This window comes from Phoca vitulina, unplaced genomic scaffold, assembly GCF_004348235.1.
Source record: "Phoca vitulina isolate PV1807 unplaced genomic scaffold, GSC_HSeal_1.0 scaffold40, whole genome shotgun sequence".
Classification (NCBI taxonomy): Eukaryota; Metazoa; Chordata; class Mammalia; order Carnivora; family Phocidae; genus Phoca; species Phoca vitulina.
In genome coordinates, this window is record NW_022589743.1 from 13,030,272 (window position 1) to 13,047,059 (window position 16,788).

Genomic DNA, 16,788 nt, shown 5'->3' on the forward strand with positions numbered 1-16,788 from the left:
AAAGCTGTCATCATCAGGACAGTATGGTACTGGCACAAAAACAGACACAGAGATCAATGGAACAGAATAGAGAGCCCAGAAATGGACCCTCAACTCTATGGTCAACTAATCTTCGACAAAGCAGGAAAGAATGTCCAATGGAAAAAAGTCACTCACTTCAACAAATGGTGTTGGGAAAATTGATCTGCTGATCATAGACTGAGATGTATCTGCATGTTGTTTCTCCATTAATGATTACAGGATCATAAACTAGAGTTGGAAGAGATCTTAAAAAATCACTTAGTTCACATCCCCTTTCTCCTCTCATTCACCCCTCAAAACAGTCTTTGATTTCTCTTCATTCTTCCCCTGTGAAATGATCATCCAGGGAGATTAAATTGTTAAACCACTCTCAGTCTTAATTTCCCCACAGTTATAAAATAGAGACTATTACCTACCTCAGAGAATTAAATCAGATAATAGATATAAAATACTAGTGCCTAGCAACTGTTCAATAAATGTTCTTATTAAATATCTGCTTAAAAATGACAATTTACAATTTGTAAGTCTCTTGACTGTGAAATCAATTTTAGTGTGTAGTGACCAGCAATTAAAAAAAATTTTTTTTAGGCGCGCCTGGGTGGCTCAGTTGGTTAAGCATCTGCCTTGGGCTCAGGTCATGATCCCAGGGTCCTGGGATCTAGATGATGATCCCAGGGTCCTGGGATCTAGCCCTGTGTTGGGCTCCCTGCTCAGCCCTGTGTTGGGGAGTCTGCTTCTCCCTCTCCCTCTGCCTCTCCCTCTGCTCATGCTCTCTCAGTCACTCTCTCTCAGATAAATAAAATCTTAAAAAGAAATAGAACATGTAACATGTAGTATGTGTATTATTTCATAAAAATTTTGTTCCATTTAAATGTGGGTATAGGGGTGCCTCAGTTGGTGAAGCATGCAACTCTTGACCTCGGGATTGTGAGTTCAGACCCCATGTTGGGTGTAGAGATTACTTAAGAAAATAAAATCTTGGGGCACCTGGGTGGCTCAGGTCATGATCCGGGGGGTCCTGGGATCGAGCCCCACATCGGGCTCCCTGTTTGGCAGGAAGCCTGCTTCTCCTGCTTGGGTTCCCTCTCTCGCTGTGTCTCTCTCTGTCAAATAAATAAATAAAATCTTAAAAAAAATAAAATCTTTAAAAAAATGTGGTTATATATGTACATGTGTGTCCTGGGTCACAATGTGAAATGTATTACTGCAGGTCAGGTGGAAAAAAGTTTGAGAAACACTGCAACACACATTATTAATTCTTTTCTTCCTTTGCTGATTCATTTTTAATGTTGAAAGCAGACTTTATTAGGAGATTATCACTCTATGCAAGCCTTGGAAACTATATAGTATGAAGTTGCAGCTCTGTAAAATATTTTTGCTTCCAGCTTGTAGCACAATAGCTGGTAAAGAGAAGGTGCTAAATGCACACTGATTGTACCAGGAATTAGAAATAGTATGAAAATATATAGAGATTAGTAGTTCTTAATCTTTTCTGGATGCTTAGACTCCCTTTGAGAGGTTGTTGAAAGTTTTGGACCCTCTTTCCAGAAGTGCCAAGCACTCACAATTTTGCAGATTCTAGGCAATTCCTGAAACTCCATCCATCACCACTTTCTAAGGATCTATGGACCCTAAGTTTTTGGTTTTTGTTTTTAAATTGAAGTAAAGTTGACATATAATGTTACATTAGTTTCAGGTGTACAATATAGTGATTGGACAACTCTAAGTTATGCTATATGCTCACAAGTGTAGGTACCATCTATTACAATACCACTGACTATAATTTCTATGTTGTGAGGGTGTTACTCATCCCATAGCCTGTACCTTCCACTCCCCCCTCACCCATTTTTCCCATCCCCTAACCCTTGACCATAAAGTACAGAACCCTGAAAGTAAGATGTTTAACTCCCGACCTTGAGGGTGTGAGGTCAAGAGCGGAAGTAAGCTCAGGAAAAGATTAGATTTTAAATTCACCTACAAATCCTAGGATTCTAGAACTTTGCTGCTAGGAGGGCAGAGCCCAGAGATGGAGAGAAGAGTACTGTCTGATTCCGTTAGTGTTCCGGTCAAAGAATAGTGGAAACAACTTTAACATTTCTTCCACACACGTTACTTCATTCAAGTGCCACAAAAATCCTGTGACGATGAAACTGTAGCTCGGAGAGGCTTAAGGACTTAACCAAAAAGGACACAGGTAGTAAGTACCCTTCGGAGAAACCCCATTCTAAACCTCCGGCTCGAGGGTGGGGTAGTTAGGCGGGGCCACTGCGCGGAGGAAGGGGTGGGGCCGCGCACGCGCACCGTCGCATCAACGCCGCCGTCTCTGGGTTTCCTTTCGCAGCCAGCCGTCCTCTCAGTTCAGTACGGTGGCCGACGGGAGCCAGACGCTGGGGATGAATGAAGGTGCTGGGTGCAGGTTGAAACAGCCCCCTCCGCTTTCCCCTCCCTTCAGCGCGGGTTCTTCCTTTGTGCTTGTGCGGTGTCCCCATACAGTCTATCGCACTGCCAACCCCATTGGTCCCGGCGTCTAGGTTTTCGGTGCCTGGGACGACTCAAGGCACAGCTAGGGTTGGCGAATCGGGATTTTTCGCGTAGGCCCAACTTCGGATCGCGCTCTAGATTTCTACCGCGTCCCGCCTCTAGGGCGCGGAATCCGTGCTACACGGGTCCCGGGAGGTTGGAGGGCGAATCTTAAGGTATGAAGCTTCCGCCTCTCAGGCTTTAGCGCGTTTCCCGGTGCACGTCGGTCACTGGCCTTACGTTCCTCTGCCAGGGACTGGTTGGTTCTCGTTAGGCTGAGGGCGAAATCTGTGCCTCCGCTCCCTCAGCCTGCCCCTCTGTTAAAAGGCCAGCGCCTCTTGCTTAAAAAACAAAGTAACGTTTCTGCCCACGACTCTGTTAACCCACGATTTTGCTAGTCTGTGGGTTTTTGAGGGGATGGCTTTGCCACCTACTCCCTGCCTTTTTTTTTGGAGGGGGGGTGGCTTCTGATTACTAGTGAAGACAGAAATGCCCAAGTGGAACTCATCTTTCTCCCATAGCTAATTGCACCTCCACAGCTGTTTTTCTTTTCCCCCAAGCAACACAAGGGACATTAGGATAGTGTTATGGCCTCCAGAACGTTGATTCTGGCATTGCTTTTGGTTAGTGAGGAGATTTCGCTTCCATTGACTCGTGGAGGGTGCGAAAGAGAAGCCTAACAGTTCTTTACATTTGTTGAGTAGGCATAAAAAACTAAAGAGGTGCGGAAGAGGAACATTCTTTACTACTCATTTTTATTTGCATTGTGGTGCTCAGATGACTGATGCAGTGGAGAAAGTCTTAGACTGAGATTAAGCAGATGGGGATTCAGCGTTGGATTTTGCCACTAGCTGGTCATCACTATATACCTCTTATTTAATCTCTCTGAGCTTCATATTTCTTTGCAAAATAAGTATTAGAATAGAAGATCCCTAGGGCTGGAGGAGATATTAATGTACTCCGTTTTCTTTCTCAATTTTTAGGTGGGAGTAAAAACATAGGGAGCCTTTAATTGTGCCAGAAACCTAGCTAGCATAGGGGCCTATTAAAGATAGACCACATTTCTCTGGGTTTTTAAAAAGAGGGGCATTCATACATGTAGGAATTATACCTGCTTTCTTTTTTTTTATCATTAGGATCAACAGTGATAATGGCTGAGTGTACAAGTCTTCAGTTTGTCAGCCCTTTTGCTTTTGAGGCAATGCAGAAGGTGGATGTTGTTCGGTTAGCATCTTTAAGTGATCCGGAATTAAGACTTCTCCTGCCCTGCTTGGTGCGGATGGCGCTCTGTGCTCCTGCTGACCAGAGCCAGAGCTGGGCTCAGGATAAAAAACTGATCCTTCGTCTTCTCTCTGGAGTGGAAGCTGTCAATTCCATTGTTGCGTTGTTGTCTGTGGACTTTCATGCTTTAGAACAGGATGCCAGCAAAGAACAGCAGCTTAGGTAATGTTGTGTTATATAATATGTGGATTGGGATTTACTTAGATTTATCAAAGAACAGGGAATCAAATATTTCTTTGGAGCTTTTAGGACTTTTTATTGGATGCACTCTCCCAGAAAAGATTGAGAATCTAAACTTTGGAGAGCATTTTACCTAGTTCTTTTCTATTTATAGTTAAAATTCTAGGATCTTTTGAGTTCTATATTCTAAAATGTGTAGAGAGAAGTTTGGCTACATATACTGTTGCATTCATGCTAAACTGATTAGATGAATTATTCTCAGTGGGAAGCGGGTAGGGTAAATTCCCCTAGAATAGAAGTATTTATTGGAATCACCCGGCAGGCTTTTTGAGCTTACATTGATTTCCCAAAAATCTGGGCAGTTGTTTGGTTCTTCCCTACCCATTGTGAATCCCAATAGCGAGCCATTGTTGTTCATCAAAGTAGGTGTTAACTATTAGTTGGAGTCTTTATATAGGTTGTGAATCCCTGAAATAGGCAAACTAAATAGTATTTCAGAAGTATTACATTCATGAAATGTATGAAAAGAATTCACACATTCTTTTGTAGATTATTTCAACAAAAGATAATTTTATGTTATTTCTGTGTCAGTGTTCTCATGATTGTTGTTTTACACATTTGTACTTTCTTAGGCATAAACTTGGAGGAGGCAGTGGAGAGAGCATCCTGGTATCACAGCTTCAGCATGGATTGACGTTGGAGTTTGAACACAGTGATTCGCCTCGTCGATTGCGTCTTGTGCTTAGTGAACTGCTGGCAATTATGAACAAGGTGCATTTATTTTAATCACACATCAGAATATGCATGATTTGATGTCTACACATAGAAAGTAGAAATAGAGGGGACGCCTGGGTGGCTCAGTCGGTTAAGCACTTGCCTTCGCCTCAGGTCATGATCCCAGGGAGCTGGGATCGAGTTCTGCATGGGACTCCTTACTCAGCGGGGAGCCTGCTTCTCTCTCTGCCTGCCACTCCCCCTGCTTGTCCTCTCTCTCTCTGACAAATAAATAAATAAAATCTTAAGAAAAAAAAAAGAAACAGGCTAGAAGGCAGGCAAGTTGCATCCTCCTTTACACGTATTTCTATTTGTTTTGAAAGTGTTTTCTGTGAAAGGCTTAAAAGGCTATTAAATGCCTACCTTTCTTTCTCTACTATTTTCTCTCATTTATACCTATTCTGCATTTTCTACTGTAGAGATTTTTTTTCTGCATGGACTCCATACAATGGCTTTTTGATATATAGAAGGGTACATAGCTCAAGACTTCTACAAATTACCAAATTTGATAATATCTTTATAGGGTATGATTTCCTTCATAAAATATTATAAAACATAACTGAAAAATGTATGTGATTCCTTTAGACACTGAATGAGCATTCATTATCTCACATAATCAGTGAATAGGGAATATCAAAGCTGAATTGGATGTAGGATCATTGGCTAGGCTTACTCACTATATGACTGAATTGCAGCTATACACTATTGAAAGCTATTCAACTTTGAATGTCAGCAAAATGATAGATTATGTAGTTCATGGACCTTTGGGTAATTATGATTAATTGAAACTCTGAATTTTAAATTTGTGCATGTCAGGGTTCTACTATAAAAATAATTAAGCTGGATCTTCATATTAAGATGGCTTATATATTAAGCCCAGAGTTTCAGAGGCAAAAATTATTTACTGTTAGAATTTCAAGGTCAGTTACTTTATAATAAATAAAGTTTAGTTTTATAAACTGTGGACCGAACAACTCTAAATTCTGTTTCCAAGGAAAATACTGGTGGTGGTTGGGGGGTGCAGTTAGTGCAGTCTTTAAGATATATTAGAAATCTTTATTTTTAAAAATTTATTTATTTATTTATTTATTTTAAAGATTTTATATTTTTATTTGACAGAGAGAGAGACAGCGAGAGAGGGAACACAAGCAGGGGTAGTGGGAGAGGGAGACGCAGGCTTCCTGCTGAGCAGGGAGCCCGATGCAGGGCATGATCCGAGCTGAAGGCAGTCGCTTAACCGACTGAGCCACCCAGTCGCCCCTATTTATTTGTTTTTTTAATTCAAATATATATGTTACATATCTTTTAAAAAATGTTTTTGTATTACAAACAGTTATTTCTTTCTACTCTTTTCTACTGTACTGATAGCCTTAATTTCAATCAATATTTTTCCTACACCTTTTTCTTAATATCTAACTTGATGGATCTTGTAAAATAAGTGACCTTTCTCCCCTGGGAGGTTTCCAGTATTTCAGCTCAGAACTCTTCAAATGGGAAGTGTGATGAAGCTACTGTAGGAAATTTTTTAAAAAGTTAGTAGCTACTTCTGTTGATATACATGTTTATTTTTTGTTTTTCCTACAGTTCATTTGCAATTGAACATAATTTATATCTGTTATACTGCTTTAAGTTTACCATTTCTTGACTTTTTTTGAGCTATAATTTAAAAAAAATTTTTTTAAAAGATTTTAATTTCTTTATTTGAGAGAGAGAGAGATAGAGAGAGTACAAACAAAGGGGGGGAGCAGGGAGAGGGAGAAGCAGACTCCTCGCTGAGCAGGGAGCCTGATGTGGGACTTGATCCCAGGACCCTGAGATTATGACCTGAGCCGAAGACAGACGCTTAACCGACTGAGCCACCCAGGTATCCCGAGCTATAACTTTTGTAGGTAGCATTCCTGGTTCATTTGTTTGGTTTGTCTTATTTTTAATTCCAGATGTCTCCAAATATTTATATAGAAATAAATTATTGAGACCTGAATAATAATTAATGTGAATGTGATTAAAGCGGCTCATATTTGTCAAATACTGCATATTCTGCTGCAGTATATTAATAACATATTTAGAAACATGGTCTGTAAGCTCAATAAATAATTATAAAAATAGTAAGGGATTTAGTACATTATCTGAAATTAATAGAGTTCATCATTTCTTTTTTCTTTTTCTTTTTTTCTTTTTTAAGGTGTCTGAGTCCAGTGGAGAATTTTTTTTTAAGTCATCTGAGCTGTTTGAGAGTCCAGTGTATTTGGAGGAAGCTGCAGATGTACTTTGTATTTTACAAGCAGGTACTGTAATGACTGCTAAGGTACATTACGTTCATAATTTCTTGTTAAATGGTACCGTGTAACTTCTTAACTTGGAAATTGTGTTATTTTATGTAAATATTTTATATATTTTATAAAAATGCACCTTAAAATGTTAAGACAAAAGTGGCTAGTAGTAGGACAATGATTAAGTGAATTATATTATTTCCATAGTATGGCATGTTAAATAGCCATTAACATAGTGTGTTTGAAGGAATTTAATGATCTTTTGGAAAATGGTCGTAATCTGTAAGTGAAAAAAACAAAGGGTAAAATGATAAGTAGAATATAATCCCAATTTTGTTTAAAGTTAAGACAAAACCTGTGGGGGGATTGAAATATTTCAAATTATTAACTTTGAATGATTGGATTAGAAAGATAGAGGACATAAAAATGCAAAGATTTTCATGAAAATCCCTCTTGCCCACACTGCCCAGTGTCGCAGTGGCAGTGATGCGTGTTGTGCTTTCCAGTGCAGTGGCCCCCAGCCACATGTGCTTACAGATTACTCGAAATATGGCTAGTGGGACTATTTTTTTTAAATTTAATTTGAATTAATTTAAAGATTTTATTTTTTAAATTTTATTTATTTATTTTTAAAGATTTTATTTATTTATTCATGAGAGACAGAGAGAGAGAGAAGCAGAGGGAGAAGCAGGCTCCCTGCCCAGTGGGAAGCCTGCTTCTCCCTCCCTCTCCCACTCCCCCTGCTTGTGTTCCCTCTCTCGCTGTCTCTCTCTCTCTGTCAAATAAATTAAAAAAAAAAATCTTTAAGTGATCTCTCCACCCAGGGTGGGGCTTGAATTTGAATTTACAACCCTTAAGACCAGGAGTTGCATGCTCCATCCACTGTGCCAACCAGGCACCCCAATTAGTTTAAATAGCCTCATGTGGCTGGTGGCTATCCTACTGGACAATTCAGCTCTAGACCATTAATTGGTTTTAAATGACATCTGTGAAATGTCAAAAATGCTTATGTATAATACAATGAACTATCACCCCTTAATAGTAACACTGACTTTGTTTTCTTGTAGAGCTCCCTTCCCTGCTTCCTATAGTGGATGTAGCTGAAGCCTTGCTACATGTTAGAAATGGTGCCTGGTTCTTATGTCTGTTGGTGGCCAATGTTCCTGATAGTTTTAATGAAGGTAAATATTATTTTAAAATAGGATATTGAAGAGATTTTTTTGGGCAAATACAGGACCTGCTTTTTGAGCTAAGAAGAAATATTTATGTGCTTTCATTTGAGATTTTATCTTTGGAAAGTTTATTAGCGAGTATTCATTGTAGAAACGTTGAGAAGATTTCAAAATTGTTTTGAGATTACAAATTTACGGTGAGTGTGCAAGAAAATTTTTTTGTCACTAGACACCATTGCTATAATAGGACAGTAAAAATACTAAAGAACTAGAAGCTATAATCCTATGCTCATGGAGCAAAGGGAAGAAGACATATATCTGTGAAACATCCAGAGTGCAGTGCAAGATAACATGTAATCAGAAATAGCAGCAATCAAACCCTTTGTGTTTTAGCCTTATTGCTGTCAGTTTGCAGAAAAGTTGAAATTGAGAAAAATCAACTGAAATTTCACCTCTATTTCAAACTCCTACTGATTGGAGATTGTTGTTTGGGTCTGTGTGATACAAAAATAAAAACATTTTTGAGCAAGGTTGTGAATTGGGAGCCAAAGAGGAAAAAAATACTGGATGTGGCAGTCATAATTTCTCGTTTTGTCACTCATTTTTTGGGTAATCATCAAGATACTTATCATCTATAAAATGAGATATTAATAATAACATCTCCCTTACATTTCTAAGAGATTTATTGAATATCACAAGATATATAAAAGTCTTTTGTAAAAACTGTGCTAGTGCTGATTTTCTGTCTATGTGTTCTGTCAGTTACTGAGAGAGGAGTGCTGATGTCTCCAAACAGTTTCCTCCAAACAAAATCTCCTTTCATTTTGTCAGTTTTTGCTTCATTAATTTTGAAGCTGTGTTTGGGTCCATGTACATTTAGGATTGTTATATCTTTATGATGAGTTGAGCCTTTTTCTTTTTCATTATGATATGTCCTTCTTTATCCCTGGTAATATACCTTCTTTTGAAGTCTGCTTTATTAATACAGCTGTAGCAGCTTACAATTGGTGTTTGCATGGTATATATCCATCTTTTTGAAAAGTCTGTATCTTTTAGGTGGGTTTCTTGTAGACAAGTATAGTTGAATCTTGTTTTTTTAAAAAAATTTAGTTATGGTCTCTGCTTTTTAACTGGAGAGTTTAGGCCATTTACATAGACCATTTAATGTGATTATTGTGGTGGTTGGATTTAAGTGTATCATATTGCTATTTGTTTTCTGTTTGTTTCCTTTTCCTTTCTTCATTTGGATTGAAATTTTTAGGATTCCATTTTATCTCCACTATTGTCATATTAGCTATACGTCTTTGCTTAATTTTTTTCTTTTCATTTTTATTTCTTCATTTGTTGTTGTCAGGTTTAAAGTCTGCATCTTTGGGGCACCTGGGTGGCTCAGTCAGTTAAGTGTCCGACCTTTTTTTTTTTTTTAAGATTATTTATTTGAGAGAGAGAGTGTGAGTGGGGAGAGGAACAGAGGGAGAGGGACAAGCAGACTCTGAGCTGAGTGTGGAGCCCAAGGTGGGGCTTGATCCCACAACCCTGAGATCATGCCTGAGCTGAAATCAAGAGCCGGTCACTCAATTGACTGAGCCACCCAGGTGCCCCAAGCAACCGACTCTTGACCTCAGTTCAGGTCTTGATCTCAGGGTCATGAGTTTAAGCCTTGTGTTAAGCTCCATGCTGGATATGGAGCCTACTTAAGAAAAAATAAATAAACAAAAAAAAAATAAAGTATGCATCTTTAATTTATGGCAGTCTACTTTCAATGATTTTCTACCTCTTTACATATAATATAATATACTTCTATTTCCTCCTCCTGTCCTTTATGCTACTGTTGTCATAGATTTTTACTTCAACATGTGTTACAAAACTCAGAATACATTGTTACTACTTTTGCTTTAAACGGTTAATTATATATATATATATATATATATATGTATAAAATTTTATTTTAGAGTGAGAGTGTGAGTGAGGGGAAAAGGGCAGAGGGAGAGGGAGAGAGAGAATCCTAAGCAGCCTCAGCGCTCAACGAGGAACCTGACATGGGGCTCAGTGTCATGACCCTGAGATCATGAACTGAGCCAAAATCAGGTCTGACGCTTCATAGACTGAGCCACCCAAGTGCCCCACTTCATTCCTTTTTGTAGCTCCACATTTCCATCTGGTATAATTTCCCTTTAACATGTCTTGCAGTTCAGGTTTGTTGGCAACAGATTTTTCCAGCTTTTAAAATTTTATTTATTTTTATTTTTTAAAAGATTTTATTTTTAAGTAATCTCTACACCCAATGAGGGGCTCGAACCTAACCTGGAAATTGAGAGTCACATGCTTTACTGATTGAGCCAGCCAGGTGCTGCTTTCCAGTTTTTTTTTAATCTGAAAACAAAACAAAACAAACAAACCTGATTTTGTCTTCATTCTTCAAAGATATTTTTCACTGGGTATAAAATTTTAGGTTGACATTTTCTTTAAGCTCTTTAAAGATGTCATTCTGTTGTCTGCGGTGGTTTTGATTTCTGTTCCTTTGTGTATAATGTTTGTTTTTTTCTCTGGCTGCTTTTATTTACTTTTTCTTTCTGGCTACTTTTAAGATTTTCTCTTTTCCACTGATTTTCAGAAATTTGATTATGATGGGTCTCGATATGATTTTCTTTGTATTTATCCTGCTTGAGCTTCTGTGATTATAGTTTTCATCAAATTTGAAAAAAAATTTCTTCAAGTATATTTTTGTCTTCCATTTTCTTTTTCTTTGAGAATGTAATTATATTTGACTACTTGATATTGCCCCACAGGTCACTGTTCATTTTTTAAGTCTCTTTTCATTCTGTGCTTTATTTTAACCAGTTTCTATTGCTGTGCTTTCAAATTCCCTGATCATTTTCTTCTATAGTGTCTATTCCACATAAATGATTAATTCAAAGGTGAAGAAATTGTTTCTAACATCTTACTTGAAAGCTTAAAGTAATAGTGGCTATTAAATGTTCAGTTTGCAGGGGTCTGATAAAAAATGGAGAACGACAAGATGAAGAAAGTCTTGGAGGAAGGCGCAGGACAGATGCACTACGCTTCTTATGTAAAATGAATCCTTCTCAGGCCCTCAAAGTTCGAGGGATGGTGGTAGGAGATCTTATTATTTTTATGAGACAAAAGCCTTTGTATTATGATCAGAAACTTTCCCAAGGTGGTTTTAGAATCTTGCAGCAATTTGGAATTATAATTATATACTGGATATATTATTACTGTCCTTTCTGGGTTTTTATGTTTTGGGATATGTCTTCTTCTAAACTTTAGAAGCTTTAAAGCATCTAAACACTGAAGTGTCTTGGCCCTTTTCCTTATGATTCTCAGTTCAGTTTGTTTTCTTTGCTGTGTTAGGTGGAAGAATGTCACTTGCCAGGGCTTGGAGTGGCTTTGACGTTGGATCATACTAAAAATGAAGCTACTGAAGATGGAGTGAGTGACTTGGTTTGTTTTGTTAGCGGTTTGCTTCTTGGAACAAATGCGAAAGTCCGGACTTGGTTTGGAACTTTTATCCGAAATGGACAGCAGGTGAGGGTTTAAAGATCTTATAGGCTAAGAATCAGGATATTTTGGCAACTAGTAAAACACAAAGAAACACTTCTAGAATGATGTCATTAGACCAGTTGTTCTCAATATTTTAGTCTCAGGAACTCCTGACTTTTTAAATCCTGGGGGTTACTAAAGAGCTTTTGTTTATATGCTTTTATCTGTTGATATTTGACATATTAGAAAAGAAAACTGAGGGCGCCTGGGTGGCTCAGTCATTAGGCATCTGCCTTCAGCTCGGGTCATGGTCCCAGGGTCCTGGGATCAAGCCCCACATGGGGCTCCCTGCTTGGCGGGAAGCCTGCTTCTCCCTCTCCCACTCCCCCTGCTTGTGTTCCCTCTCTCACTGTGTCTCTGTCAAATAAATAAATAAAAATCTTAAAAAAAAAAAAAAGAATATTGAAAACTTTGAAATATTTACTTAATTCATTTACTTTTATTTTTTTATTTTTAAAGATTTTATTTATTTATTTGAAAGAGAGAGAGAATGAGAAGGAGCAGGGAGGAGGGAGAGGGAGAAGCAGACTCTCTGCTGAGCAGGGAGCCCGATGTGGGGCTCGACCCCAGGACTCCGGGATCATGACCTGAGCCAAAGGCAGACACTTAACCAACTGAACCACCCAGGCACCTCTACTTAATTCATTTAAAAATAATAATAACTGTATTAAATATGAACATATTTTTAATGAAAAATAACCATATTTTCCAAAAATTTAGTGAGAAGAGTAGTATTGTTTTACATTCTTGCAAATCTCTTTAATGTCTGGCTTAATAGAACCTTTGGAAAGCTATATTGTACGCTTGTGAGAAAATGAGAATAGAAGTGGCCAATAATGTTTAAGGAAATGTTTTTGACCTCTGGACCCTCTGAAAGAGTTTTGGGAATCTCTAGGGTTCTGGGTTAGATTTGTCATCAAAATAAGTTATTATAGTCTGTAATTTTAATATATATTTTTTATTGTGGTAAAATACACATGACATGAAATTTACTGTTTTAATCCTTTTTAGTGTATAGTTCAGTGGCATTCACAGTATTTTGCAACCATCATCACTGTTCATTTTCAGAACTTTTTCATCATCTCAAACAGAAACTCTGTATCCATTAAATAATAATTCTGCATTCCTCCTTCCTTCCAGGCCCTGGTAACTTTTTTCTACTTTCTATCTCTATGAATTTGACTGTTCTAGGTACCTCATATAAGTGGAATCACACAGTATTTCTCTTTTTGAGTTTGACTTGTTTTAGTTATCATAATGTTTTCATTTTTTTTTTTTTAAGTTTTATTTATTTATTTGACAGAGAGAGACACAGTGAGAAAGGGAACACAAGCAGGGGAGTGGGAGAGGGAGAAGCATGCTTCCCTGCAGAGCAGGGAGCCCCATGCGGGGCTCGATCCCAGGACCCTGGGATCATGACCTGAGCTGAGGGCAGACGCTTAACCGACTGAGCCACCCAGGCACCCTATCATAATGTTTTCAAAGTCCATGCATGTTGTAGCATATATCAGAATTTCTTTCTTTTTCAAGGCTGAATATTATTCCATTGTATGTATATACAAATACTATTTGTTTATTCATCTATTGATGAATATGTATTACATTTTGCAACAGTTTTTAAGTTATAAAATATTTTACTTTTTCAAAGAACATTTCGTGGTGGAGCACCTGGGTGGCTCAGTCAGTTAAGCATCTGCCTTTGGCTCAGGTCATGATCTCAGGGTCCTAGGATCGAGCCCCGCATTGGACTCCCAGCTTAGCAGGGTGTCCGCTTCTCCGTCTTCCTCTGTCCCTCTGTCTCTCTCTCAAAATAAATAAAATCTTTAAAAAAAAAAAAAAGAACATTTCATGGTAACTCTGTAAGTAGAGTTCGTATGAAGGACTCTGTGCAGAATGATTTTTATCTTGTTGAAATCAGTGAATTAGACAGTACTGCCTGGTCCTCCAGTCATTTTTTATTCTACTGGCTCACCATACTTTTCTATATCCAAATTCTACTTTATTTCTAGCCCATTTGAGAACTAATTTTTTTTTTTTTGAGAACTAATTTAAGCTTTGCTTTTTAAGGGAACTGAACATTTATTGTATGCTTTGTATATGTCAGGCACTGTGTTAAGCACTTTGGTATGTTCATCTTGTTTGTATTGTCCTTTGTGTGAGTAAATTTCTCTTATTTATACCTAATGCTATTAAAAATGCAGACATCATATTTTACTTAGAAACATTCTAAAAATGACTAGTGTTTGCCTGGTTTTTTACAGTTTAGAACTGCTTTCATACGTATTTTTTTTGTTCATTCATCTGTATAAAACATACTGAGTGCTTGCTATATGTAAGGCACAGTGGTAGACCCTGCCAGGTAATAGATGACCGGACGTGATCCTTGCCTGAAGAACTGTGAGGGTGATGGATAGATTTGTGAACTAATTACAACACCCTTGGGAGTTAAATATTATTAATAAAATACTCACTTCCTTGTCATTAAGGAAAGTGGGGTTCAGAGAGGTAACGTACATAATCAATGGCTAAGTTATTGTTTAAACCCAAGATGTTCTGTCTCCAAAATCTGAGCACTTTCTACTGTATCAGAGATGACTCCTTTAGTCATTATGTATTTGAAAGTTTAATGTTTAACCATTTAAATGATAGTTCACAGTTCAAATTGTCATTAATTTAGTGTTTTCTGGCCAGCCAATCCAGATTAAGGTGAGTAGAGTATTCTTCAAAGGAATCAGTGAATTTTGAGTTTGCTCATTTAGTTAAAATGAGATTCTGCAGTTCTGACAGCCTCTTCAAATGGGTCAGTTTTAAATGTTTAACGGGGGAGTTTCGTTTGAGCATCCTTAAGTGCTCCATGCTTCCTTCCTTTTGTGGTCCATATTTTTTACAGAGAAAAAGAGAGACCAGTAGTTCTGTCCTTTGGCAAATGAGAAGGCAGCTTCTTCTGGAGTTGATGGGCATTCTTCCCACAGTAAGAAGTACCCGCATTGTGGAGGAAGCTGATGTGGAGATGGAGCCCAATGTGTCTGTGTATTCGGGGCTGAAAGAAGAGCATGTTGTGAAAGCCAGTGCACTCTTACGTCTGTACTGTGCTTTGATGGGGATCGCTGGACTCAAGTATTCAATAATTTGATATTTTACCTTTTTATCATTTTACTTTCTTGTTTCTAATCCCAAGAAAGTGAGCCAAAGGCCTTTTATTCTGAGGATTTGGGTTTTCTGTTGGGCTTAGGCAGTGGGCTGGCCTATATTAAGAATAAAGTCCTAAGGCAGAAACGTTCCCAGGTGGGATGTATCCATCTATTTTTGTCAGATTGTAAATAGAATTATGTGAATATGGGAGGGGCCAGAGCAGTTTAAGAAAACCTGTGACTTTACCACAGCTTGACATGACTAGAGTGAATGATCTGTGAGTGATACTTTATTGAGCCCATGCAGCTAGTTGAAGTAAATCTCTTCTGTTTCCTTTCACAACTGAGATCACAGATTATTTAAAATTGATATGTAGTGATTATTAAGCACAGGGTTTCTTACGGAGTCACTGCACTACATCCTTTTGAATAATGTCCTCAACCGTTATACATACGGTCCTCACTTTGCATGTCTCTGAATTTCACTAACCTCAGCTTAGCCTTGGCTTAGTTAAATAACACTCTTCCCTCAACAGCTAATGTATCAGTTACCATGATACATTGACCAAATGATTGTATGAAATACAAATTTTGCCCAGAGCTCTTCAAGCCACAAGACACTCTGTGAATAGCAGATGCACCTCATTTCTTTTAAAGTTGTTGGGGACCAGTCACTGCGAATCTATTACTCAGTTGGTGAACAGACAGGAAAGTGCAGAGTTGTACTGTTGCCTTGTCTCAGTGATAGACCCATGTGTCACTTGACAAAAATAATTGAAAGAAGGAATTGGCCAAGAAAGATGAATGTGTAGCAAAGAAATGAAGGTGGGAAGACTGGAAGTGGCGTTTGAACCAAACATAAATGGAATAGCTGATCATGACAATGTCGCAGCTGCCATTTGAGAAACCCTAGATATGTAGCAGAAGAACTTAGTGAAGGTGCCCTTGTCAACATGATTGAGGAAAGTCATTGTGGAAAAAAGGATGAAGTCCCAGAGGAGGTGATTCTGGCAAAAATCTTCACATTAAAGGAACTCGTAGATATTTCATGACTGAACATAACAAAGGATAAAATGTTGGAATTAGATCTGAACTTAGAAAGGGAGATGACAGTTCATCAAGGTGTAAGAAAGAGGTTCACTCCACATTATAAGATATACAATGAGAACAAAGCAAGGGCTTTTCAAACTATTCTTGATAAGTTTTTTTTTTACAAAGAAAACACTTTAATTCCCAGTGTTTGTAATATTTTCAACTATAGAGCACTATATAAATATTTGCTTTTTTAAAGAAGAAGATAGCAGGAGGGGAAGAATGAAGGGGGGAAATTGGAGGGGGAGACGAACCATGAGAGACGATGGACTCTGAAAAACAAACTGAGGGTTCTAGAGGGGAGGGGGCTGGGAGGATGGGTTAGCCTGGTGATGGGTATTAAAGAGGGCACGTTCTGCATGGAGCACTGGGTGTTATGCACAAACAATGAATCATGGAACACTACATCAAAAATTAATGATGTAATGTATGGTGATTAACATAACAATAAAAAATTAAAAAAAAGAAACTAGTAAAAAAAATGCTTGCTTTTTTTTTCACTTCCCTATGCATTATGACTGACAAAAGCTTTTGACGTTTTGGCAAATTTTAAAGGTCATGAACATTTAACTTTCCCCATTGGTTATTTCAATCAAGATGCATAGTTTCAGCTTGCATGGTTATTTTTATGGTCCCACACTACTGTGCCAAGTGAGGATTGTGTGTATTTGTGTCTGAGGAAAAACCGTTGTTGTAAGCTCAACAGTTCTGCTTTTAATGATTTAAGATGTTAAAGATTTTATAAATAGGAAGGTATCATTATAAAGCTCAGAATTTATATCTGAA

At 37.9% G+C, this 16,788-nt stretch overlaps 1 protein-coding gene across 4 annotated transcripts in view; it reads left to right on the forward strand.

Moving 5' to 3' along the window:
- The first annotated feature begins 2,345 nt into the window (after positions 1-2,345).
- INTS2 (integrator complex subunit 2) overlaps positions 2,346-16,788 on the forward strand; it is a 55,114-nt gene continuing 40,671 nt past the window's right edge. For 2 of the 4 annotated variants that reach the window (XM_032428709.1, XM_032428712.1), the window contains exons 1-8: positions 2,351-2,437; positions 3,678-3,984; positions 4,635-4,773; positions 6,959-7,061; positions 8,114-8,227; positions 11,202-11,332; positions 11,591-11,764; positions 14,670-14,896. In XM_032428709.1, the coding sequence (XP_032284600.1) occupies positions 2,419-2,437; positions 3,678-3,984; positions 4,635-4,773; positions 6,959-7,061; positions 8,114-8,227; positions 11,202-11,332; positions 11,591-11,764; positions 14,670-14,896 (1,214 nt within the window). In that variant the 5' untranslated portion in view covers positions 2,351-2,418. Of the gene's footprint in view, positions 2,718-3,677; positions 3,985-4,634; positions 4,774-6,958; positions 7,062-8,113; positions 8,228-11,201; positions 11,333-11,590; positions 11,765-14,669; positions 14,897-16,788 lie in introns of all 4 variants that reach the window. The other 2 variants (XM_032428710.1, XM_032428711.1) reach the window with 2 other exon arrangements.